We start from the raw sequence: 25,702 nt of genomic DNA, 5'->3' as shown, positions 1-25,702 counted from the left end.
TGACTGAAAATGTAAATCTCAAAACTGGTCATCAACTCATTCAAATTCCTGAGGAGCCCACAGGATATATAGTACAAACATCTCCTGATGCTGTTCTATTGAGAAAAACACATGGTAGATAAAAATAAACAGTAGCTTAGATAAAAATATAACAGTAGCTAAATAAGTGTGCTCTTTACCATTTCTGAGACATAGCACAGTGTAGTGGTGAAGGGGACCCTGACTTTGGGGCTAAATATGTGGTTCAAATCTCACTTCTTCAAAAATGTATGCTCATGAGCTAGGTGCCCACTCTCCAGACTCCTGTTTGTGTAGCATAAGAAAGCACACCTGACACTGGAACCAAGTCCAGAAGTACTATTTAGAATAGAAATGACCTAAGGAGGGCAATTCAAAGACTGCAGGTAGGAAAACTGCCACAGCGTGTGACTAATCTTTCATTTTTGTCCTTGTTCTGGAATACTAAATTTTTGTCTGGAGAGGAAATGATATGGAGGAGGGACTATCATTCAGGGCCTAAAATGCATTTTACCTAGGAAGTTAAAACAAACAGTGGAATAGAGTCTCTTTCAGGACATGAATGTCAAAAGAACTAAAGCTAAAGCCATAGGTCAAAATGTATCGGCAATTCTTATTAAGATAAAAGCAAAAGAAAAATTGGATTCCCCCCCCCCCCGTTTAGAAAATGTTGAAACTTCCCCCTGTTCTTTAGTCCTTCACAGACCATAATACTAGCTGCAAAGTACTTTATAATTAACTATCAATAAACTGGATTTAGTGGTGAAAAATGGATAAAAGATTACACCTAAATACTGGCCCTTACTAGACCATTTTATTTTAAAATTGCATCTTTTTTCTCAACATCACACATTAAAATTAATTACAAGTTAAAAGAAATTGCACCAAAATCTTCCAATCATTTGGATCGAGAGCATTAATTTTTTTCAAACTACATTTCACTTGTTGAAGATAATAAATCAACAAAGCTGCCTCTTAAGTAAAGATGAGGCCTTCCCACACAGCTTCAGTCCCAGCTCTGTGAAGGTGAGTCAGGGGAACCAACCTAGCTGTATGTGGAATAGCTGCATACACATGCAGGCAGAGTGTAGATAAAGGAACATACAGACACACCATACATACAGTAACATATGGGCATACTGTAATACAGTAACATAAAGGCACACTGAAGATACAGTAACATATAGGCACACCGTAATACTGTATGCCATATAGGAGAAAACTAGACAAAGCTTTCTACAGTGCTTTTATTCACTTCACTTAAGACAGACAAACATCAGCTGGGCAGTGGTGGCGCACACCTTTAAACACAGCACTTTCGAGGTAGAGGCAGGCAGATTTCTGAGTTCGAGACCAGTCTGGTGAGTTCCAGGACAGCCAGGGCTATACAGAGAAACCCTGTCTCAAAAACAAAAACAAAAAAAAAACCAAAAAGACAGACAAACATCAAAGGACCAGACACAGTGGTGCTGGAACAGGACACAAGGGGCACGCACGAGATGAGAGGAACATGGAACCTAAGCTTCAGCAGAGACTGACAAAATGATTGGTATTTATTTTGACAACATAATTCCTTAGATGCATGCTTATCCTAGCACCATAAAAGTATATGTTAGGGTTCCCGTACCTACTCGTGTTGAGAGTCTATTAATCTTCAAATATCTTACCTGAGTAAGTCAATTACAATTAGAGTGAAGAAATAATTTCTAGTTTCCAGAAGCTGGAAAATTCACCTACGCCTCGCTTTAAGAATACAAGATTATTTGCAAGTCAATCACCTCAGGAACATTGCATAATTAGTTCTCTGGGGAAGGATCAGGTGAGCTGCAGAATGAATCATTTAAATTGTCAGGAGAGAACTGGGAAGCTCCAGGGATGGCAGCAGAGGCATGTGACCTTCAGAACTGAGGTTCTTATATTATTCCAGCATGCTTTTCAAAGCAGGCGTCATAAAATGTCCTCGATTTCTTTACAGACCTAAAGCCGATGGAAGGCGCTAAACTCGTGTTTGGAAAAGCAGGAGCTGAAAGCAATAAAATGAAATGACTCCAGACTGGGTGTGGTGGCTCCTGACTATAATTCCAGCCAGCACCTTCGAGTAATTCAAAGCAGCTTGCTGTGAGGTTACGGTCATACTGAGCCTCCCAGGGAGTTCCTCAAGCTCCACTAAAAAGTGAAACCTTTTCTCTAAAACCAAACACAATCAGGCCAACTAAAATTCAGAGAGTGTCAGCGCTGGACAACATTCCCTAAAAGTGCACAGGAAGTCACAGAAAAGGGACGCTAGTTCTCATCCTTCATCCTGCCATTGCAAAGAATTCAACGAATGTTTTCACTGCTAGACTTGGTAAAGCCTTTTCTTCCTTTTCAGATTTTAATTATTCGTTTATTTATTTAACAGGGCGGGGGCCTAGCACATGGTGTGGAGGTCCAGGACAACTTGTAGGAATCAGTCCTTTTCTTCCTCCACGTAGGTCCTGGAGATCTAACTTAGGCTGTCAGACCTGGGGCAAGCACCACTGCCTGGTAGACCTTTCCACTGATGAGTCTTTCCTTCTTGATTGTGATCACTGAGGACCACACAGAATTTCCTGATCAGCGGATAGTGGAGTGGGAAGCTGAGACGCCATCTACAGAGATCCTTTAGATAGTCTTTGCATGCCGTACAGACCCCTCAACCTCCTAGATGCTATCCTTGTATGGATTCCCACTGTGTAGAATTCCAGAAACTGCACTGCACATAGAAGCGGCTTTTTCCACTGCTGAGTCAGGTGGATGAATGGACCAAAGGAAAGCATGCAGATATATGGGAAATGTGAAAGCTGTAGAGTTAGATTACACACTATAAAAAAGTTCTCATGCTAATTTTTATGATTTTAATAGCTTTCTAATACCTTGACGTTATTTTTGTGTTGACTTTGTGATCTAGCATCACCACTATCTTCTCTCAATTCAACAAAGTGGATGAGCCCAGAGCCTGAGGAACTGACTGAGCTCTTGGTTAGACCCACTAGAAGCCCTACTTGACCAATCAAGTAATGACTCTGAAGAAAAGTGAGGCAGGGCTGAGGAGATACCTCAGTGAGTAATAGAGCTTGGTATGAGAAAGAGAACCTAGGTTCAAATCCCAAGCACCCACCTAAGAGTTGAGCAAGCCCATGCGTGTCTATAATCTCAAGGTCAGGGACAGATACTGTAATTCCAGGAGTTCGTCGGTCAGGTGGTCTAGCCAAGCCTGTGAGCCTTGGGCTCAGTGAAAGATGCTCTCACAGAAACTAAGGTGGAAAGCAACAGAAGACACCTGACGACCTCTGGCCTCCACATGAGGACACACAGGCTGTACACCCAACCTCCTATACATACATGCACACACACACACACACACACACACACCAGTTAGAAGTGACAGTTAGAAGCCTACTTCTGGGAGTTAGTTTTCTCTTACAATATGGATACTTAGGATCACATCTAGGTCATCTGCCTGGTGACAACTGTCTTTACCAGCAAAGCCTTGTCACTGGTTCCCAATCTGCATTTCAAACAGTATGGTAAATATGAATACTTACTGGATACATATACTGTTTCAGACACAATGCCAGTTGCTTGGAAATAAAGAAAAGCAGGCTTTCTTAATGGACTTGATTAGAGATTTAGCAGAGAAAACATATATAGAAATGAATTATCATGTTTTTCAAGTTGGTATTAAACATGAAAATTTAAAAATATATACTATTCAACGTAGACTTTACCTTTTAACGTAGCCCTTTGACCGTCTCATATATATTTAATACATTTTGATTTCTTCTCCCCATCTTTTTATCTCTCCCATAGCAACTATCTCCTCCTCCTCCCTACCAGTCCATTTCCCATGATTCAAGGCTTTTGGGTTGGTTTTGTAGCCTACTCAGTTTTAACCAGGACCATCCGCATGGCCACTGGATTTGGACTATTGACTGGAGCCCAGTGAGCTCAGCAGTGGGTATAAAACTTACAGCAATATACATAGCAAATAATCCACCAGGGAGGAGCAGGACCCTTGAGCACCTCAGGCCTTCATGCCTGGCTATTGGTCTACCCGTTCTAGTGCAGATCTAGTTCAGTCACACACAGCTGCTGTGGGTTTCTGACTGCAAGTGTCATGCCCAAAAGATGGCATTTTTACAGCCCTTGCTCCTATCTTCTGACTCTCTGTTCCTCCTTTTGCAATGCTGGAGGAGCCTTAGAGGGGATGGTGGAAATGTCCTGTTTAAGACTGAGCTCACAAATGGTACTTAGTCTTAGCTCCTTCTGCAGCCACAAGTCTGCATTCAGTGCCACACACTGGAAAGATTAGTGCAGAGCATAGCCATTCTGGACCGGACGACTGGGACAAAGCAGTTTTTCCAATGGGATCACTTAATGACAAGCTCAAATAAGCCCAGAGGTGTTTCCCCCATACAACAACTCTGTAGTTAGTTCAGTAGCCATCACTGACTGGCTGTACCTAGGTGCGTTGTGACATTGGACATTCACAGCTTCATGGCTTAGTCCTTAAGAATGTCCCAACCCTGCTCCTTCTGAAAGAGCAGTCCTTCTCTGTATGTGAGAAAACTTTCTTATGGTCAGTAGCTCAAAGCATGGGGGGCTAGAGTTCCCATGGAAGGGGAGGAAGAACCCTAGTTTCTTTGACCTGCCTTGGGCAGGAAAGGGACCAGATAGAAGGAACGGGCATGGGAGAAGGCTACAGAATGAGATTTAGTTTCTGAGTAATTTGCCAGTATCAAGGCTTAAGAGGAATGGTGGTTCTAGTTTCTCATGGGAAGAACCAATTCCAGGGTATTATTATAATCTGCCAGCCATGTATAAAAACCCCAGGACTTATTCTAATGCCACACCATGACCTCAGCCTCTGACATTTAAGTGATGTGGAGTTTAATTCTGGATGTGGAAAAAAAAAAGATAGGTTTTAAGTAAAGCCAGTCTGTAAAACTTTGCAGTGGAGTACACTGTCACTAGTCTGGATCATGGTCATTAAAATACTGGTTTTAAGATCATTTTAGAAATGTTTATTTATTTGAATTATTTTTCACACAGATGTGAATACTTGTTAGGCAAAATAATCAAATTATGCTTGGAACACCCAACCAGATCCAGATTTTTGCTGTTTATTATTGCAATTTTAAACCTCCTAAAGACCCATGAAATGACCCATGAATACCCACAGGCTTTACTCTGCCTCCCTGTACCCTGATTTCGTGCCTGCTCACATGTGATATTCACTTACAGAAACAAACAGAAAACATGCAAGGCATAGCCACCCAAAGGCTGGGAAATTACCTGATGCTGGCAAGCACACTGAACGCATACACAAATATTTTCTGTTAAAAATTAGGCATGAACTAGGCATGATGGCTCAAGGGAAAGTGTAAGTAAACCTAGCAATTAGAAGGCAGAGGCAGGAAGACTGCTGCAAATAGAGAGGCAGCTTGGGTTACCAGGTTGAAACCCTGTTTCAATAAAGCATCAGGATAAAAGCTTTGTAGCTCCTGGTTCTTGCTAAGTGCTCAGAACACACTAGGTGTTGCTTTGGTGGTTTCTACCACCATAGAAAATATCAGAAATTTCAGAATACAGAGACCCTGCCCTGTCCTCACCCACACTTTTAAGCACTAAGGTCTTGCCAGTGTCCCACAGTTGCTGGCACCTATATTCAATTAAGTTACGATGCCAGCCCTCCTTGCCTCAGGTCTTGCTCTCTCTCTCTCTCTCTCTCTCTCTCTCTCTCTCTCTCTCTCTCTCTGTATGTATGTATGTATGTATGTATGTATGTATGTATATACACACACATACACACACACACATATCTGGTCTACCACGTAACTCTGTGTATACCAGGATGGTCTCAATCTTCCTACAATCCTCCTGCCTCTGTCTTTCTAGGAGATAGATCACTGGCATCTGCAGCCATAGCTCTTTTCTCCAGGCAATATCAATGTCTGTTGACTGGCAGACAGAACTGGATTAAACTGAATTCAGTTTCTGGGCATGCTAGTAGAGAAACTTCCTGTAGGACTATAATTTCTAGATTAGATAGTAATTACCCAAGGGAGAATAACCTAGATTCATATCCATAGTTCCTAGGTAAGGAGAGAGAATGGTTGTATTTTAGAGTTTTCACAGAACAATGTGAGCCTTAGCACTCAGAAGTGGACAGGAAGAATGGAATTCCTTACATGTCACTACTTCCTGTTGCCTTTAGGCCAATGCAAACTTTAATTGCTGATCAAACTTTTGCTATAGTGCACAAAAGTACAAGGGAGGATTCTGGCAGGAGGCTTTGAGTTTTGTATTTTCTCCTTGTTCTATGGCAGAAGATTCAACAACGGCAACACAAATAACGAGGTACGCAGGAAGCGGGGAATAAGGGTGACAGTGGTGAGGTTTTGTCCCAGGGTTTCACATCTCACTGGATCTGAGACTGGGTGTCACCTCACAATCCTCCTGCCTCAGACATCCCAGTGAGATTATAGGTGTGTGCCACCATGCTCCAGTCCGTTTCTCACTCAGCGTACGAAGCACTCTCTACAGGAACATGTGAGGGATCCGATTTTATAAAACAGAGATTCTGCACGTGCATCTCCTACCCAGTCTCTTACTAGATAGTCTTGACCATCAGTGTCACTATAACTTGAGTTTGCTTTTTTGAGACAGAACCTTTCTTCACTCTAGAGTAGGCTAGCCTAGAAACTCACTGTGTAGCCCAGGCTAGCCTCACATTCTCAGCAATCTTTTCAGTCTTCCAGGCACTGGAACTGCACATGCTGCTACCACATCCACCTGAGACATTGTAAGGCAATAATTCCACTTTGGTTTGTGAAAGATAATATGAAATAGGCATAATATACTGGACAGTAGTTACTGCAAGTGATTACGTTTATGAGGAATGGAGAAAACGTATCATCTTAATTTTTAAAAAGGTCCATAACCTAATCAAGGAAAACATGAACATTTAAAAAGAAATGTGTAATTATGTCTCATCCATGTATAATTATTAATTTATTTAACATTTATCTATCCAACAGATCATTGTGGACTGGTTCATTTTTAAAATTTTATGCTTTTCATTTTTATAGAGCTTTGATACAATTGTACATATTATGGGGTTCAGTGTGAGATTATGTCCTGACTTCCTCTACTGCCTAGATCAGTATGCCTGGCATTTTTGACATCTCAGGTAATAGTCATTTATTTGTGCCAGTAACATTCAGAATCCTCTCTCCATATTACCTCGAAATATTTGATTTAAATAGTATTCTTCTCAATATGAATTTCCAGTACAAATTTAATTTTGGTAGGCATTCAGGATTATATCTTTCTGTAATCATTGGCAATTATAAACATCGTCATGGCTACTACGTAACTTTTCTTTTTTTCTAAGTGAATGGCAAATTTAAGCCTCAGTTTGGATCTTCAACGTCTCTCAAAGGCCCATGGCTGCGACTTTGGTCTAGGCTATGGAGTTATCGGGGGATGGGAGAGTCTTAAGGAAGTGGGAAGATATGCATCATGGTGGATGGTCCTGATGAAGGTCCTGAGACTATGACCACTCTCTCTCTCTGCCTCCTGACTGTCACAGGGCAAATACTAATCCTCTTGTATACCACTTCACCCTGATGTACTGGGGCTCTTCCAAGCTCAATGTAATGGGGACCAAGTGGCCATGGACTGAAACTCCTGAGAGCAATTCTCATCTCCTTTTAAAAGCTGATTTACCTCAGATATTTTATCACAATGACAAGAAGCTGACTAGACAGTGCTTTCCAGAATGGCAAGAGTAAGAGAACACATACGGATGATTAGGAGAATGAGTCAACAGAAAGATCTAGAAAGGACAAGTAGCATTAGAAGAAAGGGAAGTGACCAGAATGGCAGCTGTAATGGACTGTGACAGTTTAGGTCCTAATTATTTCCCAAAGGCCAAGCAGTAAAGGCTTGGTCACCAACCTATGGTAAAAATTTCAGGAGACAGGGCCTACTGGAAGGAAGTTAGGTCCCTGGGGGCATGTTCCTGAAGTAAGTATTAAGACCCTTATCTTCCTACTTCTGGACTCTCTGCCATGAGGTAAGTAGGTCCCCTCCTCTATCTTCTCCCTGTCATGATGTCTGATATGCCACAAGTCCAAGTGTCCACAGTCTGAAACCTCTTAAACTGTGGTGAACCAAAATAGACCTGTCCTCTTCTCATTGAACTGCCTTGGGCGTTTTGTCACAAGGACAGCGTGCTGGTCCAGGGGATATTAGCTTTGGCCAAAGGCACTGAAAGTTCATCATAGGAACAGGAGGAAGGAAATGAGGGTTAAGGTCTAGGTAGAAGCATCTGAGAGAATGCACAGAAGAAGGGAATCGGGGCTTGGGGAAAGCTCTGATGCTGCATGACCAAAGAAGTAAGGTACGCTTTGAGAGGAAGCAGTAAGACTTAAGAAAGATCATCCATTTAGGCAAGGAGTTAAAAACTCACAGGGAACTAGACCCATGAATCTGTGACCAAATACATCTCTCATAACGGATGCATCATCTCTTAAAATTTTCATCCCAATCACCCACACACTGAGAGGTAAAATAAAACGTGGGGGAAGCGAACTGCATCAGCCTTCTTCAATGTATGTTTCTGTGTCTTCTACAACAAAAGGCCAAATCTGAATTCTAAGGAAAAATGACAGCAACGCTAAAAGGAAGAGTAAACAGAAGGTTCACTGTGGGAGGTGGAAGCCAGGAGGTGGCCTAGTCAGTAAATGGCTTGTGGTACAACATGGACACATGCGTTTAGATCCCCAGCACCTATGAAAACAAGAACATGGCAATATGTATATAATCCTAATACCGGGAGGTAGACACAGTGGGGATCTGTGAGGTTTGCTGGGCAGCTAAAGTAGTGAGTTCAAGGTTCAGTAACAGACTTGGTCTCAAAAAATAAGGTATAGAGCAATAGGCAAAGGCTTCTGACATTGGCATCTAACCGCACACGTGCATATATTAATAAACATTTGTACACATACAAACATGTGTCCATAGATAGAGCCCCCCCCACACACACAAAAGACTCTTTACCCAGGTGTAAACTACATATTTAGTCACATGTCTACTTCCAAGCTGTTTGGCTGCGATTCTTTTAATCTCTGTGTACATATGTGTATGGCGTGTGTACAGAATGCGCATGTATTTGTGTGCATGTTTACGTGTGGGAGTGTAGGGGGTGCCAGAGCACATGTGTGGAGGTCAAAGAACAACCTCAAGTGTTGGTCCTCAGGGTCTCTCACTGCTCACCACTGCATACAGCAGGCTAGCTGGCCCAGGAGATGCCAGGGATCGTCCTGACTCCTCTCCACACCTTACCTGTCAATCATGTTCCATCTTCTAGGATGAAAGATGCACATTATTGTATGTGGTACTACATGAATTCTGGGATCTGAAGTCAGGTCAGCATGCTTGAATGGTAGGCCCTTTACCCAAGTGCTACACACACACACACACACACACACACACACACACACACATAATTTCTTAGGCAGTTGTGACTAATGTGTCCATACAAGTAGTTCTGCTCTTTGCAGGCACTGTTTGTGTGTTCTACTCCTCTCTGTGGTCACTCTTCGAGCTCGCTAACAGTGTGGTGTTCTCCCACTTAACCATTTCCCAGTCACTAGCACTTGGAGGTTCTCCCTGCGACATTTTAAAGTCACAATATATATTAAACTTCTGTCAATATATTTATGAAAAATAAACATTTTATTTTCTTAACTCATAATCACTGAAGTGAACTTTCTAAGCCTAATAGTAACCTTTTTCGAGAACCAAAAGAACTCAGATCTGCCCATATTCCAGACACCTTCCAAGTATTTTCTTAAATATCATATATATCATTACATAAACATCATAAATATTGTATATATTCAAATATCACATATATAAATATATTCTTTTTTTTTTTTTTTTTTTTGGTTTTTCGAGACAGGGTTTCTCCGTGTAGCTCTGGCTGTCCTGGAACTCACAGGGTAGTCCAGGCTGGCCTCGAACTCAGAAATCCGCCTGCCTCTGCCTCCCAAGTGCTGGGATTAAAGGCGTGCGCCACCACGGCCCGGCTATAAATATATTCTTAAATATATGTCAGCAATTCTAAACAAGTTTCTTGAATGAATTAAAGAAAACTGAGGAACTATGTCTGCTTAGCATCTAAAATAGTCTCTTAAAAATCCTTTCCCATTTTGAAATAAAATAATCTAGTCGTGTTTTCCTAGAGATCAGTGAGACACACTTTAAGTTTTTACCTTAGATTATCATCAAAGCTAAGTATTTTCTCAACAGTTGTGTTGTGTTTTGTTTTGTTTTTCTCAACTCAATTTTCTCTTGATAAAAAGTAGTCTTTTAAATGTACTTTACGTGGAAATAATATTTTATTTTGGTAACTCAGCTTACTCAAATGTTCCTATTTGTAGCCTCACTCCTATAACATGTTTAGAGATTATTTTAAAACTATGCAATGAAAGACACTGGGTTTTAGGTTTGTTATTTTCTTTACAACTTAGTTATTTATTTCTTCTCCATGTTATACTGATTTTCTGTCCAAATCAAAACTCTTACAACATTTGAATGTATCCCTGAAACTTCAGTTTTGTTTCATTAATCTTTTGATTTTAACTGACCGGACATATTATTCATCTGTTGTAACTCTCTACCTTGAGGTGTTGTCTCTCATGACTGTTCCCAATCTTATTACTACTTTGTCGAAAGTGGTTTTGTTAAGATTCCAGGGAGTCTCCCAGCAGGCCTTTGAGGATTAGTAGATTCAGTGCATGTATACACTGCACACAGCATTAGCATCTCCTCTCTGTTCCGCTGTCACAATTACAAACTGGGATTCTTCCGGATAGAGAAGGGGAGCACACACTGGTTCCAGATCACATGCCAGTGTGAATCTCAGTACCACCCATCAGGCTTAATCTAACTAAGCCCTCTGTGCTTCCTTTCATTCCTCCTTTTCAAGGCAAATACTGACCTCTGTTCTGAGAGAACTGCACATAGAAGACATCCACGCACACTGTGCTTTGAAATCCACCACAATTGACTTCATATAGCATTACCTCCAGAAGGAAGATAAGATTTCTATAACAAACCTCAAAGGAAAATATTAACGAACTATTAACCCCCTATTCTCTTTGCATTGTTTGACTAAAATGTGATGGACTTCCACATCAGAAATCATCTTCAAAGGATGGACGTAAATAATAAATGCCTAAAAATCATAAATACTTCTTTGACATAAGATAGGGATGAATACAGTATTTATGAAATTCCCCCAAATGGTTTACTATTAACAAAGGAGCCGATTCCACAACCAGTTCTTTTTTTTCTTACATATTTGCCAGCCCTGCCAGCACGACTACCAGGCAGGCCAGAGAGTTGTGGTCCCTGTGGGATCCTTCGAGCTCCAGACATTCATAGTGTCTCCCCTGAAAAATCACAGGCTTGCTGTGCTGGACAGCTCAGGAAAGGTGGAGGGCAGTCTTGGAGTTGTTCTCTTCAGACCTTGACAGTAAAGGTTGAAGGAAGGAAAGTACGGCAGTCACTGAGTAGACGTCATGTTAATATTAAACATGCTTAGCTTCCAGAACTTTTCCATTTTTAGTTTCCACGCAATTTTTCTTTCAAAACTATAAGCAGCTGCTCGTTAAAAGTAAAGGGTTAGCACGTGGTCTTTGCCATGTAAGTATTAATCAGAGCCTGACTCTACTTAGCTTCAAAGATCAGAGGAGATCAGGGCATTTCAGAGTAATATGACCATAGACCTAGTGGTTAGTTACATCTGCTGTTTCAAATGGTCTGTGTTGTACATAAAAATTCCTCATCTGAAGTCACAAACTCACCTTAAAGTATTATAACTGAGTTTTATACGAAAGCTTCAACTTTAAACCTCCTTTTTTGTTGCACAGTTGAAATCTTTACGTTTTATTTTGATCTATTAAGATCATTCTTAATCTCTTAAAAGGCAAATAAATATATATATATATCTTTTCCACTGAGAATATTTTACTGATTAAGCAAAGAAAATCATTACAAGACAGCACTGGTTTAACATCTCAGGCCCAGAAGGCTCCTTCCTAGTAGCCTAGCCTGTACTCTAACAAACAGGTATTGAGGTTTTGTCTTTTACTGTTTATTGTAATGCTAAGTACTGGTCTCCAAGATTTGTAGTCTGAAAGAGGGACTCTGCCCCCAGTTACTTCTGATTGGTAAATAAAGATGCCAGCAGCCAATAGCTAGGGAAAAGAGACATAGGCGGGGTTTAGATTTCTCAGGTATGAGACCAAAAGGAAGAAGGGAGATGGGGAGCCACCATGGGATAAAGAAGCAAGGAGAGCCGCCATGGGCTAGAGGCTAAGAGAGCACAGGCCAGAGGGCTGCCTAATTGGAGCTAAGAGCAGCCCAGGTGAAACATAGTCAGGAATAACTTGGGTTATGGATAGGAGGTAGATTCTAACAGCATGGAGGGCAGGCAGTTGCCTAGCTAGTGTGCTGCTTAAGGCATATTAAAATATAAGGCTGTGTGTGACTTTTATCAGGAAACATAAATGGTCAAAGGCAGGAAGGAACCCCATGCTGGTTTTTTAAAAATATATATGTATACACAGACGACCTAGACTTAGACCTAGACATAGACATAGACATAGACATAGATATATATACACATTACCACAAACAGGTTCCCAGTTTCACTGATTTCTATTGAACAGACCCTCCAGATCACCAAGAAAGACAGTCCATACACCTCAAAACTTCACTTGTCTTAGCTCCCACTTCCCTACTGGAGCAGAGCTCTCTCTCACACCAACCATGGTTATAAAGATGCATTTGAAAACTCCATCTGTCTTGCTGGATATAAACCCAAATAATAAACCGAATGTGTAAAGAGCACTGTCCCACCTTCGAGTTACTCGTTCTGTCTTCCAAATTGGTTCAAATTGTATTATAGAAGACCAACATAAATCCATTACTAGTTACAATTAACACTGAAATGGTCGCTTTTATTTTCCTTGGCTGTTAAAACAGGTTAAGAGAATGGGCAGAGAGGTCCCCTAATTACAAGCACTAACATCTACTCATTTATTCACAGCTGACATTCTGCGTCTAGGTGTGAATAAATGTGCATGCATGTGAAGGCCAGAGGACAGCCTAGGGTACTACTGACCTTAGGTACAATTGACCTTGTGTTTTCCTGACACAGGGTTTCTCCCTGGCTTACAACTCATCAATGAGACGAGCCTCAGATGGCCAGAGAGAACCTAATGGATCTGTCAGTACCTACCTGTGATGGTTTATAAATTCTTGGCCCAGGGAGTGGCACTGTTAGGAGGTGTGGCCTTGTTGGAGTAGGTGTGTCACTGTGGTTGTGAGCTTAGGACCTTCACCCTAGCTGCCTAGAAGTCAGTCTTTCACTAGCAGCCTTCGGATGAAGATGTTGAACTCTCAGCTCTGCCTCCACCAGAGCAGCCTGTATGCTGCCATGCTCTTGCCTTGACGATAATAGACTGAACCTCTGACCCTGTAAGCCAGCCCTAACTAAATGTTGTCTATATAGAACTTGCCTTGGTCATGGTGTCTGTTCACAGCACTAAACCATAACGAAGACACTAGCCCTATCACTAGCACCGCAAGTGCTTCGCGAGGCCTGATTTTTTTTTTTTTAAACGTGGGCTCTAGTTGAATTTAGGTCCTTGTAAGAATTCTATCAATCGACAATCTCCCCAACCCTATAAGCCAGACATTTTTACATGCACTTTCTAACTGTCACTGTCCACTCCTTTGTAGGACTTCATAGTACCTGGCATATCTTGTGCTAACAGCTACACAGGTTATAGAGAATGTTTAATAACTACGTATGCTTTATTTTGCCAGGCATGTGAATAACACTTTACAAATACAAACACATTCAATCTCCCCACAACCCTCCGAGGCAGGCAGATACCATCACACTGTGCAGGTGAGGACACTGGAGCATAAGGGATTAAAAATTCTGACACAGTCACTCAGTGAGTAAGCAGCCAGCCACTGCCACTGTGCGCCCAAGCCATTTGGGTTCTCCAGGCTCTGTTAACTGCCACTCTTAATTAGCCACTCTTAATTAACCACCGTTACAGCAGTGGGGGAACTTTGTGAGTTTCCAACATTCAGCTACAGAATTATCCTGCTGGGTATTTCACACATTTGTCAGTTTGCTATATATTCCAAAGAGTGTTATGTAAAAAAGTATGCTCCTAAGAGCAATGGGAGAATCTAAATACTGCTAACACCTCATCAGCTAAACCCTAAACCCATGGACCTTAGAGGAATCAGCTGTGTTCAAAGATGATCCATCTCAAGGACTGGAGGGTCAATGTCAGGCCTGTGGTTCTGAGCACGTGCTGCCCTGAGGAAGCTGGTCTTGGAAGGACTGTGCATCCTGCAGACACTTCTGTCCTGTCATAACCCACACAGTACTGGGATCTCCTGTTAGCTTCTCTCGGCAATACTTCAGTCCTTTAAGATCAGGGCCTATTTTTATCTTTGAGCTCTCGAACACAACGAAGACATCACTCAGGACATAGTTACAGACAAGATCCTGAGCGAGCTCAGAAAAGCAGTAGCAGAGAAAACAACTATGAGTCTCAAGAGAGAAACAGGAAAAGTGTTCTTGGCACTGTAGCTGCGACATGCCAGTTGCACCTGTGTTGTACAATTCCTTGGGACCATTTCCATGGATGCTGGGTTGGATGCCCCTAGTGGAGACCCAGAGTAACTGGCTCCCCGAGAGGTGCAGCACAGCACTCAGTTGTTCTGTTGGCAGGTATCTGGTGTATGAGCCCTGAGCAAGGGAAGCATACACCACCCCAGTCTGTGGTCTGTTTTCCTCATTGTTAATCCTCACAGGAACATTTAAAGAGGTTTCAGGTTTCAGGGGTAGGGGTTGCCTTGTTTAAGAGACAGGGCCTCCCCAAAGTATTCAGACCGGCTTAAGGAATCCTCACACATGAGATTATAGACACACTACCTTGCCCCACTAAACATCTATTGATTCTTTGTGAATTTCACATCAGGTACCCCAATCCCATTCATCTCCCCTTCCCTTCATATCTGCCCTTCACCCCTGCAACCTATGCCCCCCAAAAGAAGACAGAATAAAAAAAAAAAACTTGTTATGGAAACTGTAGTGTGTCACAGTATGTCACACAGGATACCCTTTTGTCCAGACATCTTTACTCCAAACGTTCATTACAATGCGTCTGGTTCGAGGCCTCTGGCTTCTGCTACACTATACTGGATCATCATCAGGACTTCTTTCAGATATCCTGTTGTTGTCCTGTGTCACGGAGATCCTGCAGTTTTGGATCTGTAGGACCACCCCTTTCATGTACTCAAGCAGGTCATAAATGGAGTAGATATTGAGGCTGGTCAACTCAGAGACCTGGATCTGGGCCTGGGAGGTTGAGTTGGTTAGCTTGGCATCTCTGCTGTGCCCACACCACAAAGGGATCTCTCCAGAATTGCTCCTGCTGGCCACAGCTGGCAAGGAGCAGGGTTAGCTCTCCGACTCTCATGTTCTTGGGGCCAGCTCACCCATGCCTTTGCTACTGGGGCCAGTTCTATGCTGTTCAAGTGAAGGGTAGGGCCAGCTCTCTCCAGTGTGGTGGCCAGGGTGGGGCAGAGGCAGCTCAACATAGTTCCTCAGGCAGTCCAGACCAGGGACATCTGTGTGGACTTTATTAGTAACACAGACCCTGGCTGCCATAGCATCACAGTCCCAGACATGGCCCCAGACAGTAGCCTGGGCCAGGATGTCCTCTCAGCCTCAGGTAGTACACAGGCCACTCAGATCAGCATGTCCCCTCAACATGACCCTCAGATATCCACATAATCCCCAGTTGCATTCCAGATCACAGACATCCACTTGGCCTCTGGTGGTAACTCTGGCCATAGGTATTGATACAGATCCAATATGTGGCCTTTGGCAGCAGCCCAGGCCAGGACCTCATCATGACCTTCTCTTCTCTGCTTCCTCTTCACTGCTGTCCAGTCTCCATTTATACTTTTCTCTACAGTGTAAGAACCCCTCAGCTTCGATTTGCTTCCACCTCTCTATCTCGTACTCCCTCTCTCCCATCTCTCCATCACACATTTGTCTGTTTTAGTGGTACCCAAGGTAAGTGCTTGAGTGCGAGTGTCTTTGTTCCGGCCTCCCTAGGCCAGCATCCACATCTATATTTTTAAGGTAATGTTCAAAGGGGAAAACAATGGGCAATGACACATAGTGGTGGGGAACTGGAGTATACACTTACAAAAGAATACACTGAACCCTAACTTACATCAAAAACACAGATTAACTCAAAGTAGATTGAAGACATACTACCTAAAACTCTTGGGGGGGAAATACAAGGAAAAAAATAGGTACCACAGATCGGGCATGATTTCCTGTCAATGAGAACAAAAGCTTAGGCAAACACATTGAGAATAGGCAGAAAGGAGGAAACCCAAGGATAAACCACACAGAGAAAGCTGGAAAGACGGCTCGGCGTTTAAGTGCATGCCGTGATTTTGCTGGACACTCAGATTCCCTTCTCAGTTCCCATGTCGGGAGCTCACAACAGTATCTCACTCCAGGTCCAGTGGTTCCAGCATCCTCTTCTGGACACTGTGAAGACATCCATCCACATACATGTATCTTCACACATATATGCAAATAAAAATGAAATAACTTTAAAAATAAAAGACTGCACAAAGAAAACAACCCACAAAGTGAAATGACAACCCATGAGATGTGGGAGAAAAATACTCTTGGGAGATACAAATCATATTCAGAATACATATAGGAACCTACAACCCAACAAAAAAGAATCCATTAAAAAAAAAAATGAAAGCAGAAGCAGGAAGATCAGGAGTTCAAGACCAGCCTCAACTACACAGCAAGCTGTAGATTAGCCTGGGTTATATGAGACCTTGTGTCATAAACAAATAAAATAATGAACGAATGAATAAACCCACAACAAAAGTGGTAAAGGATTTAAATACTTTCCAAAGGAGATATCCATATGACCAACATGCATATGAAAAGTTATGAACATTGCTAACTGTAAACATAAACTGTCCCTCAGTTAAGATGCTCACTATCAAAAGCAAAAAAATAAGAGGTTCTGGTAAGTATCCAAATGGCTGCATGTCCAGGGCATTGTGGATTACAAGCTGGTGCTTCCTCTGTGGACAAGAGTATAGCTGTTCATCAGAATATTGAAAATAGAACTATCAACAATATGTCCCAGCAATCTTATTTTTGGATATATAGCCAAAAGAATTCAAAGCAGGATCTCATCAGGATCCCTGCACTCCTGCGCTCACTGTCCAATTATGCACAATGGCAAAGAAGCAGACATAACGCAAACGCTATCACCGGACAAATGAAGGAAATCCTCCATCTCACACACACAGGCACACAAGGGAGCTGCAGTCAAACAAGGAAATTCAGCACTGATCAACCTCGAGAACTTTGTGCTACGTAAACTAAGCCAGTTACAGGAGAACAAAGGACAGACACCACAAAGTGACGTCCTCAAAAACATAAAACCCAGGGATGTGGTTAAAGGGGATACAGACTTTCAGTTTGACAGGATGAAAACCTTTTAGCGATCTGTTGTGTGATATGTAAATAACCTTCAAACTACAGAATGACACACTTCAGAATTGTCAGTGGAGTAAATTTAATGTTTAATATTACAATTAACCCCCTCCAAAGACAAACAAACAAACAAACAGAAAACTTTCATGAGGCTGGAGAGATTGATTGATGGGTAGGAGCAGTTCTTCCAGAGGACCCAGGTTCAGTTCCCAGCACCCACACAGTGGCTCACAACTATCTACACCTCCATCTCTACATGATACAATGCCCTCCTCTGGCCTCTATGGGTACTAGACTTTCATGTCATACAAAGCAATACATGAAGGTAAAAAGACTCATGCATATAACAGTTAAACTTTTTAATTTTAATTTTTAAAACATTTGAAAAGAGTAGCGAAAAGGAATCTACTCTGAAATAAAATGTTCTTTTCCCATGAGACATGGCAAAGGGCAGTAACATTAGGCTCAGAGAGGACTGTCACTACACTGTAGTTCGGGACACACACCCTTGTGGGTAGATTTGAAATGTTCCCTGTGACTCATGTGTTTGAGAACGTAGATCCCAGCTGGTGGCGTAGTTTGGGGAGTTGGTAGAACCTTAGAAGATGCAGCCTCGCTGGCAAAGAAGCAGACATAATGCAAAGAGTTCCTAGCCTTGGGGCTTCACAGCCTACTGGACTTCCTGGTTGCTCTTTGTTTCCTTTATAGCCTGGTCTGCTTCCTGGCTCTTCCTTGCTACCCCTACTATCCTCCTTCACAATCCACTCTACCATCTAATCATGAGCTTGAATAAACTCTTCCTCCCCTGAGTTGTTTCTTGTCAGGTATCTGATCACAACAATCAGAAAAGTGACTGGGAGACACTTGGAAGCCTGACCTCTTAGGTGCTGTCTATTGCCCTACCCTGTAGTTCTGTGACTATAACGAAATCACTTCACATTTTCTACTTAAATATTCTCATCTTAAGATTGGCAATTATATTCTTCCCCCCACTCAATTATTGAGAAAGATATGTGAGTTTGTGCACAGAGTACAAGAAGCATAAGCATTCAAAAAGGTATCACTTCTTAGTCGTGATATTCTGCCATGAAGAATGACTGCCCAAATTCAGAACAGAGGGATGTTGAAGGCAGTCAGGAACAACGCTAATGTCATTAGTCTCTAGTGACACACCTTCACACTGCATAGCCTGCTATGGAATGAGGCCCCTCTGTTGGGCTTAGAGAATGTAGCAACGCATAAAGGGACCAAGTTCAGTCAGAGGAAAAAAAAATTAGAGTCGTGCATTTGAATGGAGAAGGGATGAGCTGGCTGCCATGTGCATCCATGACCAATATGACGTTAGTTGACCTTGTATTTGTACCACAGAAAAGAGAAATACAGAAGTCTCATAAACAACGTGATATAACTCATGTTAACAGCCTCGTTACTCACTTGCGGAGGGAGCTGTCATACTACTAGACAAACATAATCAAGTAATAATCTACCAGGACTCTGAAGGTCAATCTCCATGCCAACCAATGTGACAGGGAGGGTGTGAGACGGCTAGCATGCATGCATGCTATTATTATCTTTGAATCACCAGACAAATATTTTTACATGAACTACTTTATTGAAAATCCAACTGCTTTGGGTTAGCTATGCTCAACCTCCAGAAAACTATTTGCATTGATATCAATATTGAATGGCATTTATTTTCATCAAACAAGGTTTTACATTTGTATACAGTTAGAAATAAAAATTTAAAGGCTTCTACGACATTTTTGAAATTATTGCTCAGTAGGAGGCTGTATCAACTACAAATTGCAACAGAAAGTTATAAATTGTGTTTCAGCAGAGGAAGTACTGAGAGTCTGATAGAGAAACTGAGGTAAACCTAAGAATAATTCTATAAATCCAGGCTATATAAATTGCTGTGATGTCACTTCTCTGGGCTATGAAAATTGCTGTGATGTCACTTCTCTGGGCTATGTAAATTGCTGTGATGTCGTTTCTCAGGGCTATGTAAATTGCTGTGATGTCACTTCTCTGGGCTATGTAAATGACTGTGATATCACTTCTCTGAGCTATGTAAATTGCTGTGATGTCACTTCTCTGGGTTTGTACATTCCTGTGATGTCGTTTCTCAGGGCTATGTAAATTGCTGTGATGTCACTTCTCTGGTCTGTGTAAATTGCTGTGATGTCACTTCTCTGGGTTCTGTAAATTGTTGTGATGTCACCTCTCTGAACAATGTAGATTTCTGTGATGTCACTTCTCAGGGCTATGTAAATTACTATAATGTCACTTCTCTGGGCTATGTAAATTGCTGTGATGTCACTTCTCAAAAATGTCTGAATAGCAGTGAATCTCATGATTTCAGTACCTTGATATTTCCTCCGAGAACACTGTAACATCAGTCACCAGGAGCACCAGAGCCGGAGCCCAAATTCCTATACTCTGCAGTTTCAAAACATGATAAGCAGGAGAAACACAGGGCCACAGAAAACAAACTCAAGAAAACTCTTATTTTTTTTACTAGATTAATTTTATTATTTTTATTATATGTATGGAGAGGAAGTACATGTACATACATGTAATGGCCTCAAAGGCTGGATTCCCAGGCAGTAGTGAGCTCTCCAAAGTGGGTACTGGGAACCAAACTAAGGTCCTCTGCAAGAGCAGTATATATTCTTAACTGCTGAGGCTTCTCTCCAGCCCCTCAATCATTTTATTTTAAAATATTATTATAAATATACCCTGGCTTAAGAAAAAAAATCAAAGAATAAAGACACCTACAAAACGGACCTCATGTGTGGGCACACCAATCAAAAATATGTGTCCTATTTTAGCTAAGTCTTCCAGTTTAAAAAGACAAAAACCAGGGACAATAATAAAGTCTGGTCCCTGTGCTGACTGTGGCAAAATAAAAAGACTAAAAGTTTGCCCTGTGCAAGCACACCGGCATTCAGTACATTATTTTGCTATAACTCACCAAGAAAATAGATTTCTCTGACCCAAAACAGCACAGATATCCTTCTTTTCTCAGGCTTGTCTTCAAGGCTCGCTGAACACAGATCAGTAACTACATTCTCTGGTCAAAAGTTTTCTCTTTAAAAGATCTCTACTTGAAGAGACCCATGGGCGCTTTACCAACCGGTGCCTATAAGTACTATACTCACCTCGTGGCTACCAACTCTGCAAGGAATTTCTGACACTAAAAATCTTCCAAGAGACAAGAAAGTAGGAAAGAAAGGGAGAAGGGCTAAAGAGCAGAATGGAAAGAGGAAAGGGAGATTTAGAAAAGCTTCATGGAACTACAGTCTCACTGAAGCCTCAAGACCTACAGTGACTATCCCCACACAGTCTTTAAACAGACTCTCCTGGTGACATCTCAGGCAGATGATCCCCTCCCAGCCTCTCACTCATCCACACTTCCAACCCTGGCTTTTCTATGACTGCACTCCTACAGTGAGCTCCACTTTAAATGTCTAGTAAAGGCAAACAGAACAAGGAAGCCTTTTGAGATCTCGCTAACGCAATCCTGATTTTCGTGTCTGTGAACTTTTCAGGGAAATGCTGCAAAGTTTCCACCTCCAGCAAGAGGAGACCTGGTTTCACGGGAGGTAAGAGGTAGGAAAGCAGCACTCTCACTTCCTGCCTACATCATCTGCATGACTCTGACTTGTCTTTAAGCCTCTAACTTAAATATTGCTTCTCTAAAAACCTTTCTTAATCCTGACCCCTTTTCAATGTTTAGTTTTAGTTAGGTATGAATGTGTCTGTATGGGTCTAGGTGCATTAGGGTGACATTGTAACAGCCCCAATGATTCCTCGAAGTTGGAGGTATGAGTTATACGTGGTTGTGATCTGCACAACATGGATACTGGGGACTGGACTCCAGCAAGAGCAGAACAGGCTCTTAACCACTGAGCCAGCTCTCCAGCCCCTCTGGTATCTTTTCTTTACGCACAGTCAAAACAAAGAATGATCTGCTCTCCCCGTTTCTCTGGCATTTAGAGAACCCTCTATTATTTTGTGACAGCTATTAATGTGTCTTTCTGCTCTGTTCAAGGATAAACACCTGCAGGGTGGGCTTCATGTTTAGCTATTTACTCCCTAACCGGAATCTGACAGAACTTAACATGGAAGCTAAACCATTAATCATTGAATAAATGAATGAATGATTTCATCAAAGTGCAACATTCAAACCTTTAGATGACCTTTAAGCTATTTTGATAAGGCACTAATTTTATTTTTGAAAGGACAGTTTTAAATTAAATTCCACACCAGCAACGAAATTTTCACTTCATTTGTGACATTCCTGCTTGTCGTTCATTCAAGAACTCAACATGTTTCTTCTAGGTTTCAGGAACACAAATTTGTAAATTTACAACATGAACAAAATCCCTGATCCTAAGCCCCTTATATTTCCCCAGGGTAAATCTGGACAGAGAAATTATCATGGAGAACTTGTCTAGAAATGGCACAAGACATGTTTTGTTACTTGGCATTTACTAAATTATCACAAGACAAAACCAACAAAACAAAACAAAAACCAAAAACACCACCACCAACAAAACCCAATAACAACAATAAAAAAACACTGACCACATATAAAGATTACCTGTTTTAAAAGAGACCACAGAGTAAGCCCTGAGTTAGTGTTCTAAACAGACAAAACTGATTTATTGTCTCCCCAAACAAACTACAACAATGTCCACAAAACACTCAGGTTAGAGCCCCATTTCCCTTCACCTAAAAAGAACTAAAAGTTCTCTCGGATGGCGATCTGTGAGTTACAAAGGTCTTTATATTTGAAACTTTCTGCTTAACCACTAATTTAAACTTGAAGTGTGTGTGTTTTTTTTTCTTTCCTGAATTTTACGGATCCCGTGTCCAAGACAGTGTCTGACGTCACACCTCTTCTCTTCCTCCAGGCATCCAGTTCCTGCCTGGCTGTTCTCACGGTGGCATCTCTGCTCCCTGGGGTACACCATCCTCTTTCCGTCTGTATTTACCCCCTTGCTTAGACAGCCCTTTCCTCATCTCCAGCATCCACATCCTCCTCCTCTCTCAAAATGTCATTTTCATCAGTAAGACCTGGCTTCTCTCCGTGGAGCTCACTGTATCTCCCGTTCTACCCACCCACCACCTCTGAGCCTCTCCTCCTAAGACAGTGGTGGTTCTCAACCTGTAGGTCAAGTCCCCTTTGGGGTCGATTATCAGATATCCTGCATATCAGATATGACATATTTATAGAAGTAGCAAAATTACAGTTATGAAGTAGCAACAAAATAATTTTATGGCTGGGGGTCATCGCAACATGAGGAACTGTATTAAAGGGCCACAGCATTAGGAAGGTTGAGAAGCACTGTTCTAAGGGATGAGAGCCAGTTCCATCTGCCTTTTTAGACCCATTTGCTAAGCCAACTGTAGAGTATGCTCTCCTTACAATTCTGTATCCTACATCTGAAAGGACCCTGACAGGGCCTCAGGGCTGTCAGGCAAGAATCAACATATTGCTTCAATCGTCAGCGGATACTCAGAGGTTTCATTGAGACACATCTGCAAAACATCAATCTCAAAATATAAGTCTGGGAATTAATAGCGAGACCTTGATAACTGAAGTGTTATTTCTATGCCAAGGGGAGAAAAGAAGGTGGGGGCGTAAGAAAGGATCTGTATCCTAAGCAGATGATGCTGATTAGAGTCCTAGACGGGTTACTTGTTGAAGGATTCTACAGGCACAGGGCATTTCTACACAGAGAGTGGATTTTCACTGTTTTGTCTGTTTGGTGGTCATCTGGACCTTCCTTTGCCAAATCCACATTTCACAGAGAGCCTTGCCTGGCTTCAGTAATTACTCGAAAAAGCAAAGTAGGTGATTTGGGACACAAGCACAGTGAATGAGCCGGGGTTTTAGGCTTGCAGCTCCTACAGGCAGAGTTGAATGAATAAATGTGCTTTCCCTTAAAGACCTATCCAGAAGGGTGAAGAGCAGCAACCTCAAACAGCAGCTAGGGGTCAGCTCAGGGAAGCTCCAGGTATCTCTCTAGCCCTCCCATAGGGAAGCAACACTTTAACAGTACCCTAAAGGGAACTGAATTACAAAAGGAAACATTTTACCAAGCACCATCAGTGGTGTGTCTTGGAAAACTACCAATGAGATTTAAGTCACAACTTCCCATTCTCCCTTTAAAAGTGCTTTCTAATAACACTGGGCACATCCCAAACAGCGTCCCTCTGCCAAGAGCACACCAATAGGACCCCCCCCCCACTCAGCAAACAGGGTGGAACAAAGAAAAAAGAAAAAAAAATCAATGCCCAGAGTACCTAAATCTCTTCATTTCTAAAGTAAATTGCAAGTATCTATCTTGCTGGGCATCTATCCACAGGAGTAGCTCCTAAATGAATTTAGGAGATGAGTATGACCTTTACTAGATAATTTAGTTCCCATATGGAAAAAGCAGAGAAGGCAAAACACCAATGCCGCTTGTTCCCCCAAACCCCCCCTCCTGGCGGGGGGGCCCGCCCCGCGCCCCCAGAGACTTCATCTAGAAAAGGGGAAAGGTTGAAAGTCAACCACAGAGCACAAACCCAGGAGAAGAAATAATGTTCTATCTAAAGATGATCCAATGCAGAGAAGAGGAACTGGAACGGAGCAGGAATTTCGGAGTTCAAAACTCCTTGATTCTACAAATTATTGCAGTTCGTCTAAAGCTGGGTGGGCTGAACATCCTAAAGGAGGGCTGGCAGTGAGGATAGCACTCTCGGGGCATGGCAGGGATGTGAGGACCCTCCTAAACTCAAGAAGCGGCCTCAGGTTAGGCCAGGTCAGGGGAAGCTGGGGTTTCTAGAATTGCTCCAGATTGTCCGGAGCTGACTGACCCGCAGGCGACCGCAGATTCCACGTGGGAATCCGAAAGAAGGAAGCGCATCCTTCACAGCCACCAGGGCGCTCGTTGACACCGAGCCCCTTAGAAAGACCGCGGAGCAGGGGAGAGCAGGGGTCAGTGGGGCTCGCGGGCGCGGCCACTCACCGATGCCGAGCCCCACGACCAGGCGACCGGCCAGCAGCGTCTCCTTGTTGGCGGCGGCGGCCAGCACGGCGGAGCCCACGGTGCACAGGGCGCTGGCCAGCAGGATGGCGCTGCGCCGACCGAGGGCGCCGTTCAGGGCCCCTCCGGCCAGCGCCGCGACGGCGGCCGCGCCCACCGCGCCCGACACCAGCAGCTCCTGCCACATCGCGCCCAGGCGCATCTGGCGCCGCAGCAGCAGCATGGCCCCCGACACCACGCCGGTGTCGTAGCCGAACAGGAAGCCGCCGAGCGCCGAGAAGGCGGCGGCCGCGTACACGAAGGCGGGGGTCTCATCTCGCTGGAACTGCCTGCGCGCCGCGCGCTCCAGCTCCGCGCCCTGCAGGCTGGCGGCCGACTCGGCGGCCAGGAGGCTGCGCTCCCCGCCCGGCGCCCCGGGCTCCTGCTGCCGGCGGCGCCTCTCGCCCATCAGGCTGCTCAGGCTGCGCAGCGTGTACTCCACGTCCTCGCTCGCCTTGCGGGACATGGGACAGGCGGACGCCGCCGGGGCGGCTGCGGGGAAGTTCCGTGGGGCGCCGGGCGCTCGCTTGCCGGCTGCTGGAGCTGCTGCTCCTCCGCCACCTCAGCTGCCCGCCTCGCAGACTCTGCTAGGCTGGCACTGCTGCGGAGCGGCCGGGGGCGGGGTCGTGCGTCACTTGGCCGCTTAGAGGGGAGGGGCCAACGGGATCCGCCTCCTCTGGAGGGCGGGGCTAGGGAAGAGCTCCTCCCCTGGGCGCGGCCACCTCTCTCTGTGGGCGGGGTTAAGCGGTGGGCCCCTGGAGGAAGAGCTCCTTATGGAGTATCGACTTACCCGGGCACATGGAAGTTTGCCCTCTGGCTGCAGCTGAGCTGCTGTCCAGAAGGAGGAGGCTCACGGCAGGCTAAGGATCAGGTGAGAGTATCCTTGTGCCCTCCTGCCTGCAATCCGAGGTTGCTGAGACTGCCTGGC

At 43.4% G+C, this 25,702-nt stretch overlaps 1 protein-coding gene across 1 annotated transcript in view; it reads right to left on the bottom strand.

Moving 5' to 3' along the window:
• The window catches only part of Slc2a13 (solute carrier family 2 member 13), a 296,488-nt gene extending 271,081 nt beyond the window's left edge, over positions 1-25,407 (bottom strand). The window contains exon 1 of the mRNA XM_028752170.1: positions 24,718-25,407. Coding sequence (XP_028608003.1) covers positions 24,718-25,240 — 523 coding nt within the window. The 5' untranslated portion in view covers positions 25,241-25,407. The remainder of the gene's footprint in view (positions 1-24,717) is intronic.
• Between the last annotated feature and the right edge of the window lie 295 nt (positions 25,408-25,702).

The sequence above is a fragment of the Grammomys surdaster genome, unplaced genomic scaffold, assembly GCF_004785775.1.
Source record: "Grammomys surdaster isolate TR1022 unplaced genomic scaffold, NIH_TR_1.0 125878, whole genome shotgun sequence".
NCBI lineage: Eukaryota > Metazoa > Chordata > Mammalia > Rodentia > Muridae > Grammomys > Grammomys surdaster.
This window is presented reverse-complemented; position numbering and strand designations above follow the sequence as displayed.